The following is a 21,509-nucleotide window of genomic DNA, read 5'->3' on the forward strand; positions in this document are numbered from 1 at the left end:
CTTTATAATAATGGGAGCTGCTTTTTTTGAGGGGCATACACACTGATGAATGTGCCAGGTGTTTACATACAGTATGTCATTTGCTGCTCACACTGACCCCATCTGGGAAGCCAAGTAGCTCACCTGAGTCTGTGAGCTGGGCTTTGACCCTAAGGGAGTTTGACCCCAGAGCATCTTCTTCCTCGGGTGGCTGTCCATGCTTTGATTTGTGTGTGTGCGTAGTTACCCGAGGGTTGAACTTTGGCTTGTGTGCTTGTTTACTGGCTGTGTTTTGAGGTACGTGAATTTTATGTTTTTGTAGAAAATTGAATGTGCTCTTTGTGTAGAATTTATGAATCCTCTGCTATAGTGGAAGCAACAACAGAGGTGCTTTCAGTAGAGTTGGGGAAAAGACTCAGTGACACTAGAACCTCACCCTGTGCCGGGACTCTCTGAAACCCTGTTTTCTCCCTCATGCAGCGGCCCTCCAGGCACTGAAGCGTAAGAAGAGGTATGAGAAGCAGCTGGCGCAGATCGACGGCACATTATCAACCATCGAGTTCCAGCGGGAGGCCCTGGAGAATGCCAACACCAACACCGAGGTGCTCAAGAACATGGGCTATGCCGCCAAGGCCATGAAGGCGGCCCATGACAACATGTACGTGTCTACCCGCCCCTGCACCACAGGGCAGTGCTAGTCCCGGAATGCCTCGTACCCAGGCCATGGCCTTGGGCAGACGGATCCCTTGACTTACCTATTCGAGCACCTGAGTTTGTTTTAATTCTCATTCTTTTTTGGAACTCCGAAAATGGATGATGTGCCTTTGAAAGGAGATCTCATGGGATGTAAAAGTACTTTCTGAGTAATTCAGAGTTATTGTGATGAGCATAGTTTCAAGCTGGAAAGGCCTTTAGAAGGTCCTCTTGTCCAGACCTGTGAATGTGAAGGTGGGGAAGCTGTGTCCCAGAGAGGGAAGCGGATTTGCCCTGTGTGACATGGGAGCTTGGTTAGAACTGGGATTAGAATCGGTGCCCATGATTTTTCCCTGATGCTGTCAGGGGCCCTGAAATGTGTGGTTCGTCCAAGAACTTTGGATCTCTCTGTTCCTATGTCTGCTTTTGATGGCGTTTTCTGCCTCTTCCCTTGCTCTCCGGCTGTAGCTGTCATTGACAGTGATCTTGCCCTCAGCAGTCCTTCTTTCCCTATATGGCTACCTCTCACGGCAGTGGCCTAAGAAACTAGATAACCAAGCTTGTTACAGTTGTAACTAAAGGCCAAGGTAAGGAGGCTCCAAATGAAGGCCTCTCTCTTGAATACAATCTGCATTTGGGCTGGGCGAGGTGGCTCACGCCTATAATTCCAGCACTTTGGGAGGCTGAGGCAGGCAGATCACCTGAGGTCAGGAGTTTGAGACCAGCCTGGCCAACATAGTTGAAACCCCATCTCTACTAAAAATAAAAAATTAGCTGGGTGTCGTGGCATGCGCCTGTAATCCCAGCTGCTGGCGGCTGAGGCAGGAGAATCGTTTGAACCCAGGAAGTGGAAGTTGCAGTGAGCCAAAATTGCACCACTGCACTCCAGCCTGGGCGACAGAGTGAGACTCTATCTCAAAAAAAAAAAAAAAAAAAAAAAAAATTAAAAAATCTGCATTTGTTGTAGTGCTTAGATTTGGCAGCATATATTTGGGGGTGCTAGGTGCCTTTTTTGCTTCCTTTTGGGTACTCAGCTGTGCTGTCCAATGGGTGGGAAAATGCACCCTATGGGCTTGCCATCTGTTTTTGTAAATAAAGTTTTATTATTATTTGAGACAAGGTCTTGCTGTGTCTGTCACCTGGGCTGGAATGCTGTGGCCCAATCCTAGCTCACTGCACCCTCAAAATCCTGGGCTCAAGCCATCCTCTCACTTCAGCCTCCTGAGTAGCTCAGACTACAGGTGTGTGACATTATGCCTGGCTAATTTTTAAAATTTTCTGCAGGGATGGGGTCTCACTGTGTTGCCCAGACTGGTCTCAAACTCCTGGCCTCAAGTGATCCTCCCTCCTGGGCCTCTCAAAGTTTTGGGATTACAGGTGTGAGTCACTGTGCCTAGCCTTAAAAGTTTTATTGAAATACAGTCATGCCCCTTAATTTACATATTGTCTGTGGCAGCTTTTGTGCTACGCAGCAGGGTTAAGTATTTGCAACAGAGACTGTCTGGCCATAAATTCTAAAGTGTTTACTGTCTGGCCCTTTGCAGAAAAAGCTTGCTGATATTGCTCTAGAAATGTGAGGTTGCAGGAGAAGTAGCCTTCAAATAAGTGAGGTTTTGTCTGAGGGTGGATGTTCATTGGACCGAGCTGCTTGAATGAGAACCATATATGCCTCATTTCTGTGTTCTCCTGGAAACCTAGCAGAGTGCAGCTCATTAAATACTGTGCAAATGTTGACGTATATGTGTGTATATTGGCTTGAGTAAATATAGTTTTATATGATTGTCAGTGTGTAGAAGAAAATTCTGCATATTTGCGGAATTTGCCTTTCCTTTGGGGTCCTAGAGGATCCATAGGTGGACTGAGTAGATGGAAGGCCCATTAGACGGCATGGCTGTCTTCTGTGATTTGTGCTTTTACTTCCCCCTGTACAGAGTTACCCTTGGACTTGAAAAAGAGCTATTGGCCCAGGAGTTAAAGCCCTGCGGTCTTAATCTGATACCTTTACTAATTTGTATGTAGGACCTTGACAGTGCCACCTGTAGGGTGTTGGACTGGGTAGTGTCTTAAAGACATTCCCGTCCCCTTGAGTCTATGATTCTCTATTTTAAAGGGGAGGAGGCAATAATGCCAAGTAACCCCTCACAGGGAGTCATTGCAGGGGGTGTGGCTGGGAAGCTGATTGTGTGGGGCCCAGTTTCTGCTCCTGCCTTGCCTTGCAGGCCCTCTTTACGCAGCCTAATCGAGTGATATGATACCTGTCCATTGCATTTGAAGGGACATCGATAAAGTTGATGAGTTAATGCAGGACATTGCTGACCAGCAAGAACTTGCAGAGGAGATTTCAACAGCAATTTCGAAACCTGTAGGGTTTGGAGAAGAGTTTGACGAGGTGAGTAGTTTTGTACAGATCCCATAAGCTTCACAAATGATACCCTGAGGCTGTCCCTTGATGTGCTCTTGAAGGCTCTCAGGCAGGGAGCATTTGGACTTGGACAGAGACAGGGCATGGTGTTAACCCTCCCTGAATTCTGCATTTTGAGGGACACTTTCTCTATTTGGGGTAGAAGCTTAGGTAGAGTAAAGGCACATTCATCAGGACCCTTCAGCAGGCTTCAGGTCACTAACTGATTTGAACAAGTAGCTAGCCTGCACCTTTCCAGGGTGGGCCCTGGCACAGAGCTGGGCAGCAGAGATGACCATGCCCTGGAGAAGTTCACAGGATTTTCCCTGAGACAGCTCCAGCATGAGGGAAAGGTAGAGCAAAGAGGGGGCACTTACCCCTGACCCAGGGTATCTGTCTAGATCTCGGCCATCTGCCAGCTTCTGCTGTAGCAATTTGGGACCTTGAGTCTCTTAGGTTTTTAAAATACGGTACCAGCCCTTGTTGAAGGTATTTCACTGTGTGCTAGATTTGTGTCTCCTGAAGGTCAGGTCCTTTCTGCTGGACCTTTGTTTGTGCTTTCTGACCCCTGCTGTATAACCGAGAAAACAGCGTGCAGCTCTTACCTTTGGCTCTCAACACCAGGGTTTTCATGTTTTCACACTGGAGTTCGATGGATGAATCGAGTTCATTTCAAATCAGCAAACATTTCTGAGCATTCACTCGTGTGCCCAGCTCTGAGCCAAATAAATAGGAAGGCAAAGATATGATCCCCTCTCCCAGATGCTCACAGTCTAGTGCAGGACACCAGAGGTCTACATCAGTGATGTGCAGCAGTGATACGTTCCCCAGTAGAAGCTGCTTTAGGATATTTGAATCACAGGGTCTGGAACCTGGAGTTCACCTCCCCGCAGACCTTCTCAGAGGGGTGTGTGTCTCCATGAGCATTAATTAAGTAGGAGGCATGACCGCGGGGGCTGGGATTCCCAGGGAGGGCACTCACTGTGTGTTTCCTTTTACTAGGATGAGCTCATGGCGGAATTAGAAGAACTAGAACAGGAGGAACTAGACAAGAATTTGCTGGAAATCAGTGGACCCGAAACAGTCCCTCTACCAAATGTTCCCTCTATAGCCCTACCATCAAAACCCGGTGAGTGCTTCTAGAGTCATGGCACACCGTGAGGTCATGTGGCGGGTGATCTTGTGGTCGGTTGGCTTTGGTTTGTGGTCGGTTGGCTTTGGTTTGTGGTCGGTTGGCTTTGGTTTGTGGTCGGTTGGCTTTGGTCTGTGTCCTGAGCTTGCCCAAGATTGAGAACCAGACAGGATCCATTGTAGTGGCCACAGAGGCCATGTCACCTGGCTTTTTCTGGTTTCTCTCTGGAACAGTGTTTCTTAATCTTGACGCTATGGACATGGCCAGATACCTCTCTGGGCCGAGAGATGGAGGGTGGGGGCGGGGTTGTCCGGTGCACTGTGGATGTTCAGCACCATCCCTGGCCTCTGCTAGATGCCAGTAGCAACCGCCATGAGTTATGTCAACCAAAAATGTCTTCAGACATGGCCAAATGTCCCTTGGTAGGGGTTGGGAGGATCACCCCCAGTTGAGAGCCTCTTTTCTAGAATGATTTTCCTATTTCACTAAAGAAGAGAAAGTTCCAGGCACTGTGAGAAGGTGTGAGAGCGTGAGTCCAGGACAGCTCTTTCCCTGCCCCCTCTAGTATCCTGTGCTGTGCACACCTGCAAAAGCCCCGGCCCCTAGAGGCAGCCCCTGGGGGAAGGAAACAGCTTTGACTCCTTTAGAGACCTGATTCTATAAAACCTTCATTTCCTCCCTTCATTTCTTCCCTTCCCCCATCCCCTCGCACAATATTTCACCCCCAGGTAGAAGTAATCCACACAGAACTTCTAGAAAAAGCGAGGCAATTTGATGTGGCATGAGAGAGAACCCTGGGGGCAGTGCATGACCAGCTGTGGTCACCTCCCTCTCCCATGTATAAAGAGGAAACGGCCTCCTCAAGTAGAGTCAGCTGCCTGGAGTCCTGTGTAGGCAGAGGCCGTCCAGCAAGCCTCCTGGAGCTGTGTGGCCATGAGTCAAGCCACTTGAGGTGGAGTTGGGGGTTGGCAAGGATTAGATCTCTTGTGGGGTTCTTCCCACTCTCCTCCCACCTTGCAGGCTCTGGGACCGAAGCCTTGTGGGAATCCTGAGGGCCTCTGTGTAGAATCCTTGTTTTGTCTGGGCCTGCTGGAGGCGGAGGGTGGGTGCTGCCAAACTGTGCTTGGTTTTCCAGAGTTGTATGTTGCAGCTTTTAGGCACCAAGGAGCAGTCTCCCTACAGCCTGGAGAGGAGGCTGGCCACAGGGCAGGGCTGTTTGACAGCCCTCATTTCCGGCCAGAACATGTTGAACGCACCAGTCATCCTAAATAGCCTTTTCTGTCTTCACACAGCCAAGAAGAAAGAAGAGGAGGACGACGACATGAAGGAATTGGAGAACTGGGCCGGATCCATGTAACGGGTCCAGCGCTGGCTGGGCCCAGACAGACTGTGGTGGCCTGCGCAGCGAGCAGGCGTGTGCGTGTGTGGGGCAGGCAGGATGTGGTGCAGGCAGGTTCCATGGCTCTCGACTCTCACTCCAAAGCAATAGGGCCGCGTTGCTGCTCACTCTCTGCATAGCATGGTCTGCACCTGAGGGATGGGCGGGGGGAGGGGGGCGGGCGGGGTGGGAAGTGCCTGCTGTTTATAATGTTGAATTTCTGTAAAATAAACTGTATTTGCAAATCCAACATTGAGCTTCTGGACTACGCTGACTCCACTGCTGAATCCTCAATGGAAAGGGTCGACCGGTTGCAGTTGAAATGACCTGAAATGTAGCCTCTGTCCTTGTAAGTCAGTTGACTTGCCGCACATCTCTTTGTGTACTTGTACGGTACTGGCAGAAAAGTCATTTTTCAAAAGCCATAGGCTTTTCCTTGCCCTTAGCTGTAATAATGCATCTGATTTTGATTTCCTCCAGAGCTGTGTTTCTGTCCATCACCTGTGTATTGGCCCTGTGTTTACCACTCTGGCCCACTCCTCACCCCCTTGCTCCCCTGGTCTTCTGGAGTTTGTGACATTGATTTGAAATGGATGGTGTTCTCTTGAGAGCAAGTGAGATTGTTAGAATTAAGTTCCAACTATACAGTTTTCTAACATAGCTATAAGGTCCTTGTTGCTGTTTGTGATAACTGATAGATAACTCATTGGAAACGTGCATACATTTATATTCAGATGAAATTATGGTTTGCACTGTCTATTAAATATCTCGATTAATTTTCATACTTTGCTGTTGTGTTTAATCTATCATTTGCCTCGGGAGCTGACCCTTTCCAGACCAGCAAGGTGTACAGTGGAGTCTGGAAACATGGAAGACTTAACCATGACATGTGTCAACAGTTTGAACCAAAGAGCAGAGCTTGTCTCACCAGAAGTCTGTTCAAGTCCTAGATTGGCCCTCACCTTGCCTGGGGACTCTCTGGGTACAGTTCAGGGTGAGTTGGTTCTTGGGTACTTCAGGGTCTTCCCTATTTCTTCTCTGCCAGTGTCCATGGGCAGTGCCAGCAGGAGCCTTACTGTTGGAAGCCATGGTGCTCCCATCAGACAAGGCTCATCAGGAACATTGAAGAAATGGCCTTTCCCATGGGGAGGAAGTGTAGGGCACTGACTGAGAATCTAGGACACAGAGGTCACCTCAGGACTGCTGAGACTCAACATACGACTCTGGCCCAGCCCCTTCCACTCTGTCCCCTTTTCTTTGGTCTTGTATCCCCTTGAGAGTGTGATGCATGCTGTGGACCCTCTTCAGAAAGGTGGATCTCTACATATTTATCCTTAATTTTGCATGCAAATTTGCAGTATTGAGAGGACACCCCTGTCCCCCTGTGCTCACTCCCAAACCTTTTAAAGTAAAACCAACCTGAGTTCAAAATGAGACACCATCATTGCTCACTGGGCGCCCTGGGGCAAGTTGCCTACCCTCCCTGGGGCTCCTGTTCTCACCTGGAAAGCAAGGGGATGGGAACAGATCAGTCCTGAGGTCCTGTCTGTGTTGAGCGGCTCATGCCCTGTCCCTCACCCCTCATTGCGGCATCCCAGGGCTGCCACACTTAGAACTGGGAGGGACTTGAAGACAGTGGCTTAAAAATTCCTGACTTGTGTGGAGGTTGGATCTGGCTAGTCTCAGAAGTTCTTTCACCTCAAGACAAATCTAGTGGCAGTGCTTGCTGCCAGCTTCCACCCCCTCAGCCTGCAGCTGGTGTGGCCTCTGGGTATCGCTGGTGTGGCCTCTGGGTATCGCTGGTGTGGGAGACCTAGTGGACTTTCTTTTTTTTTTTTTGGAGATGGAGTCTTGCTCTGTCGCCCAGGCTGGAGTGCAGTGGCGTGATCTTGGCTCACTGAAAGCTCTCCTCCCGGGTTCACGCCATTCTTCTGCCTCAGCCTCCTGAGTAGCTGGGACAACAGGCGCCCACCACCATGCCTGGCTAATTTTTTCTATTTTTAATAGAGATAGGGTTTCACTATGTTAGTCAGGATGGTCTCGATCTCCTGACCTCATGATCCGCCCAGCTCGGCCTCCCAAAGTGCTGGGATTACAGGTGTGAGCCACCGCGCCCGGCCCCCAGTGGACTTTCTTAAGCTCTTCTCATCAGCTGTTACAGGGCGTCTTGCCCTAGGTCTGTGTGAGGGGAACTTGCAGACTCAATCCTCCAGCTCTGGTGAACCCAGAAGCCAGGTCCAGGGCAGGGCCTGTGACTCCTCTGAGCAATAGCTGCTTATTTCTACTGAGTGTGGGTCTTGCGCCAGGGCCTGTGGAGTACAGTGTTCAGTAATACCCAGCCCCTCTCCTGTTCTCAGGAGGTTCTTGGGGCCAGAGAGAGAAGTTACTGAGTCAGGATTCCTTGGCTACAAGCAACAGAAGCCTCAACCCACTGGTATAAGCAATGGAGACATTTACTTATTTATGAAAACTTAGTCAACAGATATTTATTGAGCACCTACTGTGTGCTAAGTACTGTTCAAGGCGCCAGGAGTACAGGTATCAGAGTCCCTGCCCTCAAGGGGGTTACAGTCTAAAAATCTCAGGACAAGAAATCTTGGTGGTGGGGCGAGGGGGTGGTTCTGGATTTGGGGTAGTGGCTGAACCATGTCCTCAAGAACCAGGTTCTTTGCATCCTTCTGCTCTGGCACCCTGCACACATAGAGGCTTTTTCTTTTTTTTTGAGACAGGGTCTCACTTTGTCACCCAGGCTTGGGTACAGTGCTGTAATCATGGCTTACTGCAGCCTCAAACTTCTGGGCTCAAGCAATCCTCCTACCTCAGCCTCCTGAGTAGCTGGCACACGCCACTACTCCCAGCTAATTTTTAAATTTTCTGTAGAGAGGGAGTCTCACGATGTTGCCTAGGCTGATCTTGGACTCCTGGGCTCAAGCGATGCTCCCACCTCAGCCTCCCAAGGTGCTGGGTTTACAGGAGTGAGCCACCGCACCTGGCTGGAAGTCTTGCTGTCTCTTGGTTGTGAGATGGCCCTTCCTCACATGCCCAGTGTCAAGAAGCAGCAGGCCCAGCACCTGCCAGCTTTTCCTTCACCTGAGCCCATGTTAACAGGCCAGGTTTCCCCAGAGTCATCTTACAACTTGTCCCTTATGCCTCATGGACCATAACTGTCACATTGCCACTTCTTGCTGCAAGGGAGTCTGGAATGTTTGTATGGGACAAAAGGGACAAATAGGGCTCTCCTGTAGGGCTAGGGGTGGAGGCTCCCTTCCCTGAATATATTAATGTCCACTTACTTCATGCTGAATAGAATTGGGCTTCTGTTAACAAGGAAGAAGGAGGGATAGTTGCTGAGTAGGTGGCACCGACAGTGTGCACCATGGAGGCAGAACCAAGAACATAAGACACGTATGTAGTTGGTGCTACCAGTTTCTTCCAAAAAGTGGATCTGATCGTGACACTTGGTCCTTTCGAATCCCTCAGTCTGCCTCCATCCTCTCCTGTTCTGGGCAGACTAAAGGTGCGTCACCATTATCCAAGGAGCTTGTGAAAAATCCCGACCTGGGTGGGGAGACTCAAGAATTGCATTTTCACTGCTGGGTGTGCGATGGCTCACACCTGTAATCCTAGCACTTTGGGAGGCTGAGGCAGGTGGATCGCTTGAGGCCAGGAGTTGGAGACCAGCCTGGCCAACATGGTGAAACCTTGTCTCTACTGAAAATACAAAAATTAGCCGGGCGTGGGGGCACATGCCTGTAATCCCAGCTACTCGGGAGGCTGAGGCAGGAGGATTGCTTGAACTCGGGAAGCAGAGGTTGCAGTGAGCTGAGATTGCACCACTGTACTCCAGCCTGGGCAACAGAGTGAGACTCTGTCTCAAAAAAAAATTGCATTTTCACAAACTCCTGAGGTAATTCTGATGTAGGTGGGCTGGAGCCCACACTCAGAACACTCAACGTCGACAGGATCAAGAACTCAGAATGGCTAACTTGACCTCATGACCTGGCCCCCATTTTCATTTCCCTTTGAACCCCAAATCCTGTTACCCAGACTTCCCTGTCTCTTGGAGCATGTGCTCTGTCCCTGTGGCCCTTCCCTCCTGGACACAGCCCTCCCTGTCCTGCAAAAGCTGCTGCTTCCTCCTCTGCTGCCCACCTGTCAATGCTGTCTCTTCATCATTTCCCACTCCCTTACCAGATGGCGAGGTCACTGTACTTCCTGGCCCCTAGGTCCACCTGGCACAGATCAGGTACGAAGACATTTATGTGAACACCGGTGTGGTGGAAAGTCAGAGGGAAGTACTGTCGCCAGGGTGTGCCAGGAGGAGGTGGGATCTGAGCTTGCACATGAAGGAGCAGATTTTCCACGTATGCCTGTGAGGCGGAGCACCATAGACCAAGGGAACCTGCTGAGGGAGACACAGCAGGGAGGCCAGGGGCTGCCTTGGGAGGAGTTGGCTGGGGGAAGGGGCTTGCTTGGAGTGGGTGGGAGGTAGAACTGAAGAGGGAGGCTGGAGCTAGATGGGATGGAGGGCATGAGACTAAGGCAATTGCAGGCAGGCAGGAAAGAACGGGAGGAAAGGGAAGGAGGAAGGAAAGAAGGAACAGAAAACAGAAAGAAAGGGAGAAAGGAAATTAGGTTCTCAGGCAATAATTTGGGGCCAGGAGAGGATAGAGATGAAACTTCTAAGGTTGCCTTCCATTTCCCTCAGTGATGTGAAGACAGCTTTGCAGCAGCTGTGATCCTGTGGAGTCAAACCCCACTGCTCCAAGTAGGGACGACACCAGGCAGGTGTGTGGCCAGGCCACCTCAGCAGCCTGTAATGTGGACACACCAACTTCAGTTAAAACAGCAAATGTATTTTCTCACAGTTCAAGGGATCAGAAGTCCAAAATCTAGGTATCAGCAGAGCGTCTGGTGGAGGAGGATCCTCTTTGGCCCTTGTGGCTTCTGGTAGCTCCCAGCATTCTTGGGTGCTCCTTGGCTGGCTGCTGCATCATCCCAAACTCTGCCTCCACCTCCACATGGCCTTCTCTGTGTCCTTTTCTGTCTCTTACAAGGATGCCTGTCATTGCATTTGGAGCTCACTCTAATCATATGATCTCATTGTGATCCTCACCTTAGTTACATCTGCAAAGACTCCATTTCCAAATAAGGTCCCATTCTGAGGGTTCGGGTGGGTGTGAATTTTGGGGGACATTATTCAACCCACTCTAGCTGTGAGCTGGGGGCCTATAAGCCCGCAGCAGGGTGGAGAGAGCTCAGTGGGGCAGACACAGGAAGCACAGGTCTCGTGAGCCCCATGTGCTGGATGTGAAGCCCAAGGCTCAGAGAAGCTCCAGGGCCCACTGCTAATCAGTGACAGTGAAGAAGCCATGGGTTCCTTAGCTTGTGAAGGCCATTCATTCATTCTACAAACATGTTTTGGGTACTTCTATGCCAGCTGTCTGGAAGCTCACAGTTTGGTGGGAAAATTAGAAAGGCTGTAGCCATCCACTTCTTCATCATCATCACCGCCACAGGCTGGGTCCTCTCTGTAGTGAGTCCCACTGGGAAGAGGGCTCCTGGCTCAGGAGGGTTTGTGGGAGGAGATGATATCTCAGCCAAGATCGGAGGCTGATGAGGTCTCAGCAGGGGAAAAGATGTAACAATAGAGAGGTTGGAGGGTCGCGTTCAATGCCTGTGCAAGAAAGGCCTGGAGCCACCCTTGGCCTGCTTGTGAACTCCAGATGAACCATGACACACAGTCACCAGACCTGCAGTAAACATTTACGAAATGAAATTACAGATGAGGAGGCCGAGGCGCCAAGGTGCTTCCAAGTGTCACAGCCAAGTACCAGCAGAGCAAATTCATGAACCCAGCTCCCCTGTCTCCCCATCCATGTCTCTTCCGGTCTGGCCTGGGCACCCCGCCTCAGAAACTGCTTCCTTCCTTCCTGCTCAGCTGTATGCTGGCCTTGCCCAGACCGCAGAGGAGCCAGGTGGAGCTGGGTTAGACACGCAAGACTTTGGGTCTTGCAGCTGAGACTCTGCACCAATCCCAGGCTAGATTTCCATGAGGCACTGGCTAAACTGGTCCAAATTCCCGCAGAGTAGCTCTGAGGGAGAAGCAGAGGAGAAGGATCCCCCTTCAGAGTAGAAACATTTAGGGAACATACACGAAGAGCAAACAATCTGTACCTTCTCACTGAACCCACACAAGAACTATTTCAGGGCAGAACCATTCGTTACCCCATTTTGCAGCAGAGAAAGCCCAGGCTCAGAGAGAGAAAGTGATTTGTCCAAAGCCACAGTTGTGGAGTCACAAGAATCCAGTCACACACATACCTCCTCCCCAGGCCTTCCCTGTTGCTGTGGTAGGGGAGGAGCCGGGTCACAGAGATGCATCCCTGACTCCCTTAGAAGATGTTGACCCTGAATGTGACCAAACCCTGGGATTTTAGAGGCCAGCTCTCTCCCATGGCCACTTCCTACTGACAGTGAAAAGGCCACAGGCAACAGGACCTGGGATCACCCAGGGTCACCTGGAATGGAGCGGCAGGGTCAGCCACGCAGAAGAGTTGGGGCTCCTGTCTTTTCCACAAGGGGCTGATGAGGGGATCCCCTCTGGGGCTGGGTCTCCCTTCCCACCCTGAGGACCTGTCTGTTTTCACCCAGACAATCTCACTGATTGTCTGACAAAGTAAAGAAGCAAATGAATTACTTATTCTATGAAAGCCATTCATTCAACAATTTTCTTTTTTTTTGAGATGGAGTCTCGCTCTGTTGCCCAGGCTGGAGTGCAGTGGCGCAATCTTGGCTCACTACAACCTCCGCCTCCCGGGTTCAAGTGATTCTCCTGCCTCAGCCTCCCAAGTAGCTGGGATTACAGGTGTGCACCACCACGCCCAGCTAAATTTTTTTTGTAGTTTTAGTAGAGACGGGGGTTTCACCATGTTGGCCAGGCTGGTCTCAAACTCCTGACCTCAGGTGATCCGCCCACCTTGGCCTTCCAAAGTGCTGGGATTACAGGCGTGAGCCACTGTGCCCAGCCAAACAAATGTATTTTGGTTGGGCCTGGTGGGTCACGCCTGTAATCCCAGCACTTTGGAAGGCTGAGCTAGGAGGATGGCTTGGGCCCAAGAGTTTGAGACCATCTTAGGCAACATAGCAAACTCCTGTCTCTACAAGAAATAAAAAATTAGCCAAGTGTGGTGGTCGTGCTTGTGGTCCTGGCTACTCAGGAGGCTGAGGCAGGAGGGTTGCTTGAGCCCAGGAGGTTGAGGCTGCAGTGCGGCAGGATCATGGCACTGCACTCCAGCCTGGGTGATAGAGCAAGACCTTGTCTCACAAAAACAAAACAAAACAAGTGAACAAAATAAATACACAAAAAACATTTTTGAGTACTTCTATGCCCGCTCTCACAAAGCTCCTTGTTTGGTAGGAAAATTCCTTATCTCCCTCCTCAGCTTGGGCGCCTATGTAGGGACACTTGGTTCCCTCATACAAAGCGTGGACAGACATCAGGGTACATACTCATTGCTGTTTCGCTTCTCCATTGCTGCAAGAAACCCGCCCCTGAAACTTAGTTGTGAAAAGCAACTATTTTATTTTATTTTATTTTATTTTCTGAGATAGAGTTTCACTTTGTCTCCCAGGCTGGAGTGCAATGGCACAATCTCAGCTCACTGCAACCTCCGCCTCCTGGGTTCAAGTGATTCTCATGCCTCAGCCTCCAGAGTAGCTGGGATTACAGGTGCGTGCCACCACACCCGGCTAATTTTTGTATTTTAAGTAGAGACGGAGTTTTGTCATCTTGACCAGGCTGGTCTTAAACTCCTGATTTCAGGTGATCTGCCTGCCTCGGCCTCCCAAATTGTTGGGATTACAGGCGTGAGCACCCACACTCGGCGCAACTATGTTATTAAGCTCACAGATTCTGTGGTCAGAAATTTGGAAAGGGCCAGTGGGATGATTTGCCTCTGCTCCGTGATAACCGGGGCCGCACCTGGGAGACCTGAAGACTGAAATGACCTCCATGGCTGGAGGCTGGAATTATCTGGGGACCTCTCCAGTCAGTGGTGTGCTACGTGTGGTAGTTGATGCTGGTTGTTGACTGGGACGTGCCCTGGGGCTGTCAGCAGGAACCTGAGACCTCTCCATGTGACTTGGGCTTCTTACAGCGTGGAGACTTCAGTGTAGCCAGAGCTCAGGGCTCTAGAAGTGATTGTCCCAGCTAGCAAGGGGGAAGGTGCGTCATCTTTTGTGACCTAGACTTAGAAGTCATGCAGAATCACTTCACTGCATTTTACTGGTTATTAGTGAGTTGCAAACCCACCCGGGATTCTAAGGGAGAGGAATTAGGCTCCACCTCTTGATGGGGACATGGCTAGTTCTAAAAGAGCTTGGGGGACAGGAGATATTACTGGGGCTGTCTTTGGGAGCTAAAGTCTGCTATGATAGCTAACACAGAGCATTTAGTATATGCCAGGTATTGAATGAACTCATCTGGTCTCTGAACCCCTATCAAAAGAATATTTGTGAGTATATACCAAATTTATTTATTAATAAATTATATAAATGTACCACTGTACTAATATATTGTGTAATAATACACAACTCCTTGAAGTTTTAAAAGCCTAGGATAGAAATAATTATAATAAAAAATTTCAATGTTTTCTTTCTGTATTCCTAAAGAGTTTAAGGATTTTTTTATTTTTTAAATTTTTTTTGAGACGGAGTCTCGCTCTGTCGCCCAGGCTGGAGTGCAGTGGCGCGATCTCTGCTCACTGCAAGCTCCGCCTCCCGGGTTCATTCCATTCTCCCGCCTCAGCCTCCCGAGTAGCTGGGACCACAGGCGCCCGCCACCACGCCCGGCTAATTTTTTGTATTTTTTTTAGTAGAGACGGGGTTTCACCGTGTTAGCCAGGATGGCCTCGGTCTCGATCTCGATCTCCTGACGTCGTGATCCGCCCACCTCGGCCTCCCAAAGTGCTGGGATTACAGGCCCGAGCCACCGCGCCCGGCTGGCTTGTGTTTATTTAAGGAATGGAAGCGTTCACTCAAGCCAGACTTCAGGGGCAAATGTACATTGGGAATCTCCAAGGGACATCTCCCAAACTACCTGACCAGGGTGTGGGTTCCGCCGAATATCTTTTGGGAAACGTTGTGCGGGGGTCCCTAGAGCGTGGGGGTCCCTAGAGCGTGTGGGTCCTCCCCATCCCTCCTCCCGGGTTTGAGGGGCCGACGCGGCAGCGCGCCCAGGGGCCTGCAGGTGGCGCCATGTCCCAGGCTGTGAGGCCCCGCTCCCGTCGAACCACGGGGAGACCGTGGGCTCCTCCCGGGTGGTCTGCGCCTGGCGCAGGGAGGGGCCTAGAGGAGGCGGTGGAGTGGGGCGGGGAGGGGTGTCTGCTTAGCATCGGGCGCTGCCCCCTTGCCCTCCCTTGCTTTCCCCTCTCTCCATGCTTCCCACTCCCCCTACTGACCCCCTCACTCCTTCGTCCCCCGCCTGCCCGGAGGGACACCCCCATGGATAGGGAGAGGGCTGTGTCCTAGCTCCTGCCAGGGTCTGGAGGCCGCGAGTCTAGGGTGTAGGAGAAGGGGGCCAAGCCAGCCAGGAGGTGGGGCCATTGTAACAACAATCACAGCAATAGTCACTATGTATAGAGGCCCACTCTGCCGTGCGGGGGTGGGGGGCTGCAGTTGTGCGCTGCTAGCTCATCTTCTAGGCGGTCTTCCTGTTCCAGGTCCCTGTGCTGCCCCCAGGAGTCCAGCAAAGCAGGACAGCTCTGTGGACATGGATACCTGTGTGTTCCCCACCCCCAGCCCTGCATCTGGCTTAGCGGGAAGGCAACCCGCTCGTGGGAGGGTGCGACTGGGTCCCAGGCTGGGGACTTCACTTGTTGCCTTGGAGCTGGTTCTCCAAGAGCACAGACCCTAAACCACTGCCCTCTACTTCCCTGGTGAGCTCCCCACCCCCATACCTTAGGCAAATTTCCTTTTCCAACCCCACTCCACCAATTTTCTCTGCCTCCTCCTTCTGTGAGGTTTGTGGGCCCAGTGTGGCCTCAGGGGGCTGAGGGCATCTCATGGAGTTGAGCCTCACCTTGTCCAGTGCCCAGCAAGGCCTGGGGAGGGGTGCCCAGAAGCCATGTTTTTGTCACACTGCCAAGGAGGACCTTGGATGCACTTGGGGAAGCGCTGATGAAGAAATGACTTCAGAAAAAAAGACCCTGATTTGTAATCTTTGCTGATTTCCGTGTAAATTCTCTTACCGTGGCCAGCTTCAAGCTACCTACATGACAAAACATTTCTTAACATTCAGCCATTCCTGTGGTCCCTGGAATATGTGGGGAAAAGAAATTGAACCACAGGGTCCCGGACCTGGTAGAAGCCGCCTCCAGCACAACAGTGGGAAGGTCTGTTTAGGACTCTGCTTGTTTCAGAAAGATCCCGGCTTTGCTTTGGTCAGGATGGGCTACATCACTGAGGGGCCCAGTGCAAAGTGAAGATACAGGGCCCCTTTTTCAAAAATTATTCAGAACTTCAAGATAGCAACAATAGACTGTTAAACCAAGTGCGTGGCCCTTCTGAGTGAGGGCCCTGTGTGGTTGCTCAGGTTGCACACCCATGAAACCTGCCCTGGCTCTGTTCCAGGCCACCAGGATGGCTTGCCTGCCAGGACCTCCTCACTGGCCTTCCTGCTGTCTCCCTGGCCTCCTACAAATCATTCTCTACTCAGCAACCAGGGGTTGCTCTGGGCTGGATCTTGTCACTCCTACACCTGCCGCTTGTCCTTGAGAGCAAGGGCAAGGCTCCTCTGCCTGGCCTGATTCCGAGACACTGGGCTCCCCAGTTACATATCCCTATAGCTCCGCACACATGTGTTCCTGCCTGGCTCTCTTCCCTGTAGAAACTACATTTCCTTGTATGATCTCTCCCTTTATACCATCAGCAGTGTAGTCCTGTGCTCAGTACCACTGCAGGCCTGCACTTAGTAGATACTCAGGACGCGCTAAATTGAACAAAATGAATTAATTGATGAAAAGGACAATTGGATCAGGATAGGGCTGTTCCAAATGTTTTCTGGCAACAGACTCATTTCATCAAATGAGATCTTACAGGGAAGCCCACGACATGAAACAGAAAAGGGCCGCTGCTTTGCTTGCAATGGGAGGGACCAGACGCCTAACTCCGGAGGCCATGCAGTCACTGCCTCTGCAGAACCTGGTTTGGCGGCACCAACATTGCCACTTTCCTTTGTTCTTCCTGCATTTAACCTTAGCAGACCCCTCCTGGCTGACATTGACGATCTGGTTTCTGTTCGTATTAGCCGGACTGAGAACTTTAGCTGTCACGTTGGTTGTACATGTGGATTATGCTCCTGTCTCCCCTTCTCCCTGTACCTGCGGATCACTCGGCCATCGCTTGGCTCTGAGAACAGCGGCTGGGCTGAGCCATGGGCAGAGGATTTGGTGTCCTTTGGGGAGGGGTGCTGATGGTGAGCACAGGGGCAGGGCTGCAGTCCCCCCCGCCCCCAGCACAGCCAGGCTCCCCCACTCCCCTCCACTTTGGTCAAATGACCTTCCGTGGCCAGGGGTGAGGTGCTCCCTCTCACGGAGCTCTAACCTCGCTTGAACACCCACCAGCATTTATTGAGCACCTGCTGGGTGCCAGCATGTTGCCAAGGGCTACCTGGGTTTTATTTCCATGGGTCCTCAGGACAACTCTTAGGAATGGCTGTTATCACATTCCCCATTGTACAGATGAGAAAATGGAGGCTCACAGAGGGAGAGGACTTGACTAAGGCCACACAGTGGATGATTCAAACTTCTGACCCACCCTGGCCCACAATGGGCAGCCGAGCTAGAGACCAGTACTTTATGGATGAGGGGGGAAAGAGGAACCAGGACCTCATGCTGCTTCTGGTGGCCTGGCTGCATCCTCTGACCCTGGGACGCGCTCCTGGCTCTTACCTGGGAGGCAGCATAGCAGGTGGCATTGGAAGCAGAGGGGCCTGAGCTAGAATCCCGGCTCTGTGGCTGACCAGTCTGGTGACCCGGCTATGTGGGGGTCTCACCAGCCTCACTCTCCTGCCTGAGCAAGGGAAGCAGAGATGTCAGTACCCACCTGCCCGGGTGGGGGCAGGTGAAGGAGAGGTTGTCTTGGCACACGGCACATCTGAACACTCGCTGGGGTGGCTCTGAGGGGTCCTCACGCTTTACCCACCTTGGGCCCATCTTAGAATGAAAGAAAATGGAATCCCCAAGGAGGTCTCTTTCCTGTCCTTCCTCAGTGCATCTCAGAGTTGGACCCTGAGGGGACCCTCTGCCTGGGGCTGTCCTGGGCTGGGCGTCCTCCCCTCCCTGCTCCTGATGTAAAAACTCCAAGGGTGGGTGCTGCATGAGGAGGGCCAAGATGCTGCGTTCTAGTCCTTGCCTGGCCACCGGCTGGTGCCTAGACCCTCTCTGGACCTCAGTTTCCCCACCTCCAGCATGGGTCTCCTGCAGAGCCCGTGAGGCAGCAGAGGATGGATTTGAGCCTGGCTGTGTGCGGTCGGGGCACCTCCCATACGCGAGGGGGTGGATCAGTCTCCTGGGGTTGCTGTGACAAATGACCATGAACTCAGTGGCTGAAAACAAGACACACATTCGCTCACAAGCAGTCTCGTATCAAGGTGTCAGAAGGGCCACGCTCCTGCAGACGCTCCGGGGGAGAGCCCTGCCCTGCCTTCTCTGGAAAAGATGCAGCGATCCCTGGCCTTCCTGGGCTTGTGGCCTCCGATCTCTGCTCTGTCTTCAGGTCTCCTCTGTGTGTCTTCTCCTGCCTTTTATAAGGACACTTGCCATTGGATTTAGGGCCCACTAGGGTAATCCAGGATGATACCATCTTAAGATCCCTAACTTAATTATATCTGCAAAGACTCTTTTCCTAAATAAGGTCATATTCACAGCTTCCAGGGATTTGGATGTTAACATATCTTTGGGAGCTATGACAGTCAGCCTCACCTCACAGGCTCCCTACCAGAGAAAGGCAAGTGAGGGCCAGCGGATTCCTCTAAGGACCTTGGACAGTGCCGCATACAGTAAGCTCAACAAATGTGAACCCCAAGAAAGAGACATGGAGGCACAGGGAGGAAAAGATCACGGAAGAGCTTGCCCTGGCCGTGCTGAGACCCCTTCCCCCCAGCTTTGGGCCTTGTCTCTGGGGGTGGGCCAAGCCGGACCCCTCCAGGGCAGGGCGGCAAGCACACACCGCCAGCCCTGCATCTCTGCATCCCATTCTGGCAGAGAAACATATTTTACCCATAAACGGGCCAATTAAGAAGGCAAATGTTTTCAAACAGGAGGATTTATTGGCATAGAATGTGCCATCCCTCTAAGCAAGAGGAGTGGGGGTGTGTGCGGAGCCATCTGGAGGGGAGTTGTTTATCATATTTATTTAGTTACAAGTTGCTGGTTTAGAACTGGCAGAGCTTTGTGAGGTGGGAGCGCAGTTCCCTGGGAGGGCACAGGCTCGGGTGGCTTTGTGCACAGGGGTATGCCCGTGTCTGTGCAGACACGTATGTCTTTGTGCCTGAGCGTATGTGACCATGCACCTACATGTGGGAGTTTGCCTGCCTATGCGTGTGCATACCCTTTATTGGGTCTGCTCTCTGTGTGTGCACACATGTGCCTCTGTGTGTACACATGAGTGTAAGCAGGCCTAGAGATGTCTTGGTGCATGCGTGTGCACATGCGTGTTTGTGTGCATGTGTGTGCAATTCTTCTTTGTGTGTGGATGCAGGTGTGGCCTTGTGTGCACTTGCCTGGGACAGATCCTACCTTACCCAATTTGACTTCCAGGCAGTCTTGGACATCTCTGAGAGTCTCTTCCCTGGCAATTTCCCACATCATCCTCTTTCTTTGATCTCTTTCTCTTCCCTGTGTGTCTTCTCTTCTCTTTCTAGACCAGGGGACACCAGTAGGTCACGTGAATGAGAGAAGAAGGTCTGGCCTGGGCTAGGCCTTTGATGCAGACTCATTGTGTGTGGCAAAGGTAAAGGAATTGTCTTGGCCTCTGCAAACATATATGCTCTCCTATTTTACCTAAACACGTGGCTCTGACTCTCTGAGACTACTCTGTTTCTCAGCATTTGATAGAGATATGGGACAAAGAATCATTATAAGTGCCATGATCACCAACAAGAACTACTTAGCCTGTGGTTCTGGGAGCCAATAGACAAGGGTGGGGCTGTGGTGAACAGGAGAGTGCGTGCCCCTGTCTAAGGGACAGCCAATCCTCGGTGATGGTTGCTTTGAGAAATTTCCAGCCTCTGTTGCCAGGTCTTCTGAGTTTCTAAGAAAAACCAGAGATTTGTATTTTTAAGAGAGTGTGCTTGATTTTTAAACATTGGCTCAAAGATTTTTGGAACATTGCAGGCCAAATGGAACTTGTGTGCAGGATGAATGAACAGGGTGCTCATCTGCAGCCTCCCCCACGCTCCATGTGCACCCCTCTGATCTGTGGCTGTAGGGATCATTGTCAAGCTCATGACCAACATCTGTGCCTCGATTTTGGGTCTAGACCCACTATGAGTCAGACCCTGTCATCCTGGGCTCATGTCTTGTGAGCACAATGAACCCAGCATGTCCACGAAGCAATGCAGCATCTTTCCTCCATCAGTGCCTCCCTTGAGTCCCCGAATCAGAGGCAGCCCCGCCATCAGCTCTGGAGATGGAATCTGGGTGTCATCCTTGGGTCCTCACCACCCCTCAGCCTCCGTGGGCATTGAATCAGTCACCCAGTCCTGCTGGCTTTGCCTCCAGCACACATCTCTACAGCCTCCGTCATCTCTCTCCTGAATGACAGTGACAGCCCACTCCAGCTTCTCCAGGCTTCTAGTTGTGCCTCCCTGCTCCTTCCCTGTCCACCTCTCCAGCCTTGTCCTTCCCTCTCCCTGCTGGCACTTTAAGCTTCAGCAACACCAGACTGCTTGTGTTCTATTTATTGCCTCTTGCCTTTGCAATGACGTCTCCTCTTCATGGAATGCCTTTCCAGGCCTCTCCACTTCCCCCGACTAACTCCTCTTTATCCTTTGAGATCCCATAGGAAGCTCCCTCTGCAAAAGGGTGATAAATAAATGTCACCTGGCAAGGTTGTTCTCAGACTGCATGAGGTCCTTCCTGGCACAGTGCCCAGCACACAGTAGGTGCTCACTTGATGTGCCTGCCTCCCCGTCCGCTGGCCTCCCCTGCCTGCCACTCTCTCTGGAGGGAGGACCATGGACACTGACTGGGCCCTGAGGGATGAGACAGAGTGGCCCCCAGACAGGTGATCTCACAGCCTTCCCCAGGCCTGGACCCGGTGACTCTCAAATGACATCAGCCACGGAACTTCACCAGCAGGTCAGGTGGGCTTTTCCAATCAGCCCTCTCCTGTTAAATAGGCATTTTGATATTTTCACTGGACATACATTAGTCACGGAGAATTCTGATTTGCACAGCCTGTGTTTTAGAGTGTGACGTTCTAGGCTGTAAAGATAATCAGCTCTCATAAGAGATAGTTTCCCTGGTGCCAAGGGTGGGGGACTGGGGTGGCGACAGCGTGATTGGAACTCTAAATGTCTGAAGTGACTGTCTCAAGTCCCCTGAGCCACAATTCAATCAGCCTCTCCAAACGAGAAATTCAACGTTAAAAAAACGGTGGAGGATGAAAATGAAAAAAGAAAAACACTCAAAATGGAATTAAGTTTTGGGGGCATTGGACGGAAGTTTTAAAAATGAACAGTCACAGCCCCCCAAAAGGTGCATCTTCTCCAGCGCGGCGGAAGCAGGGAAGGGTTTGCTTTCTGGGATTCCAGAAGAACTTTCAAAATTTCTTCTTCCTTTTTTCCCCCTCCTTTCCTTCCTCCCTCCTTTATTCTCTTCCTTCCACAGATGTTTTCTGAGCACCTACTGTGTGCAGGGCAC

The 21,509-nt window shown here is 51.4% G+C and overlaps 1 protein-coding gene across 1 annotated transcript in view; it reads left to right on the plus strand.

Annotated features, from left to right (window-relative positions):
* The window catches only part of CHMP4B (charged multivesicular body protein 4B), a 47,771-nt gene extending 41,406 nt beyond the window's left edge, over positions 1 to 6,365 (plus strand). The window contains exons 2-5 of the mRNA XM_034947600.3: positions 460 to 637; positions 2,947 to 3,061; positions 4,076 to 4,202; positions 5,498 to 6,365. Of these exons, the coding sequence (XP_034803491.1) occupies positions 460 to 637; positions 2,947 to 3,061; positions 4,076 to 4,202; positions 5,498 to 5,562 (485 nt within the window). The 3' untranslated portion in view covers positions 5,563 to 6,365. The remainder of the gene's footprint in view (positions 1 to 459; positions 638 to 2,946; positions 3,062 to 4,075; positions 4,203 to 5,497) is intronic.
* Positions 6,366 to 21,509: the final 15,144 nt, after the last annotated feature.

Source organism: Pan paniscus, chromosome 21, assembly GCF_029289425.2.
Source record: "Pan paniscus chromosome 21, NHGRI_mPanPan1-v2.0_pri, whole genome shotgun sequence".
NCBI classification, from domain to species: domain Eukaryota; kingdom Metazoa; phylum Chordata; class Mammalia; order Primates; family Hominidae; genus Pan; species Pan paniscus.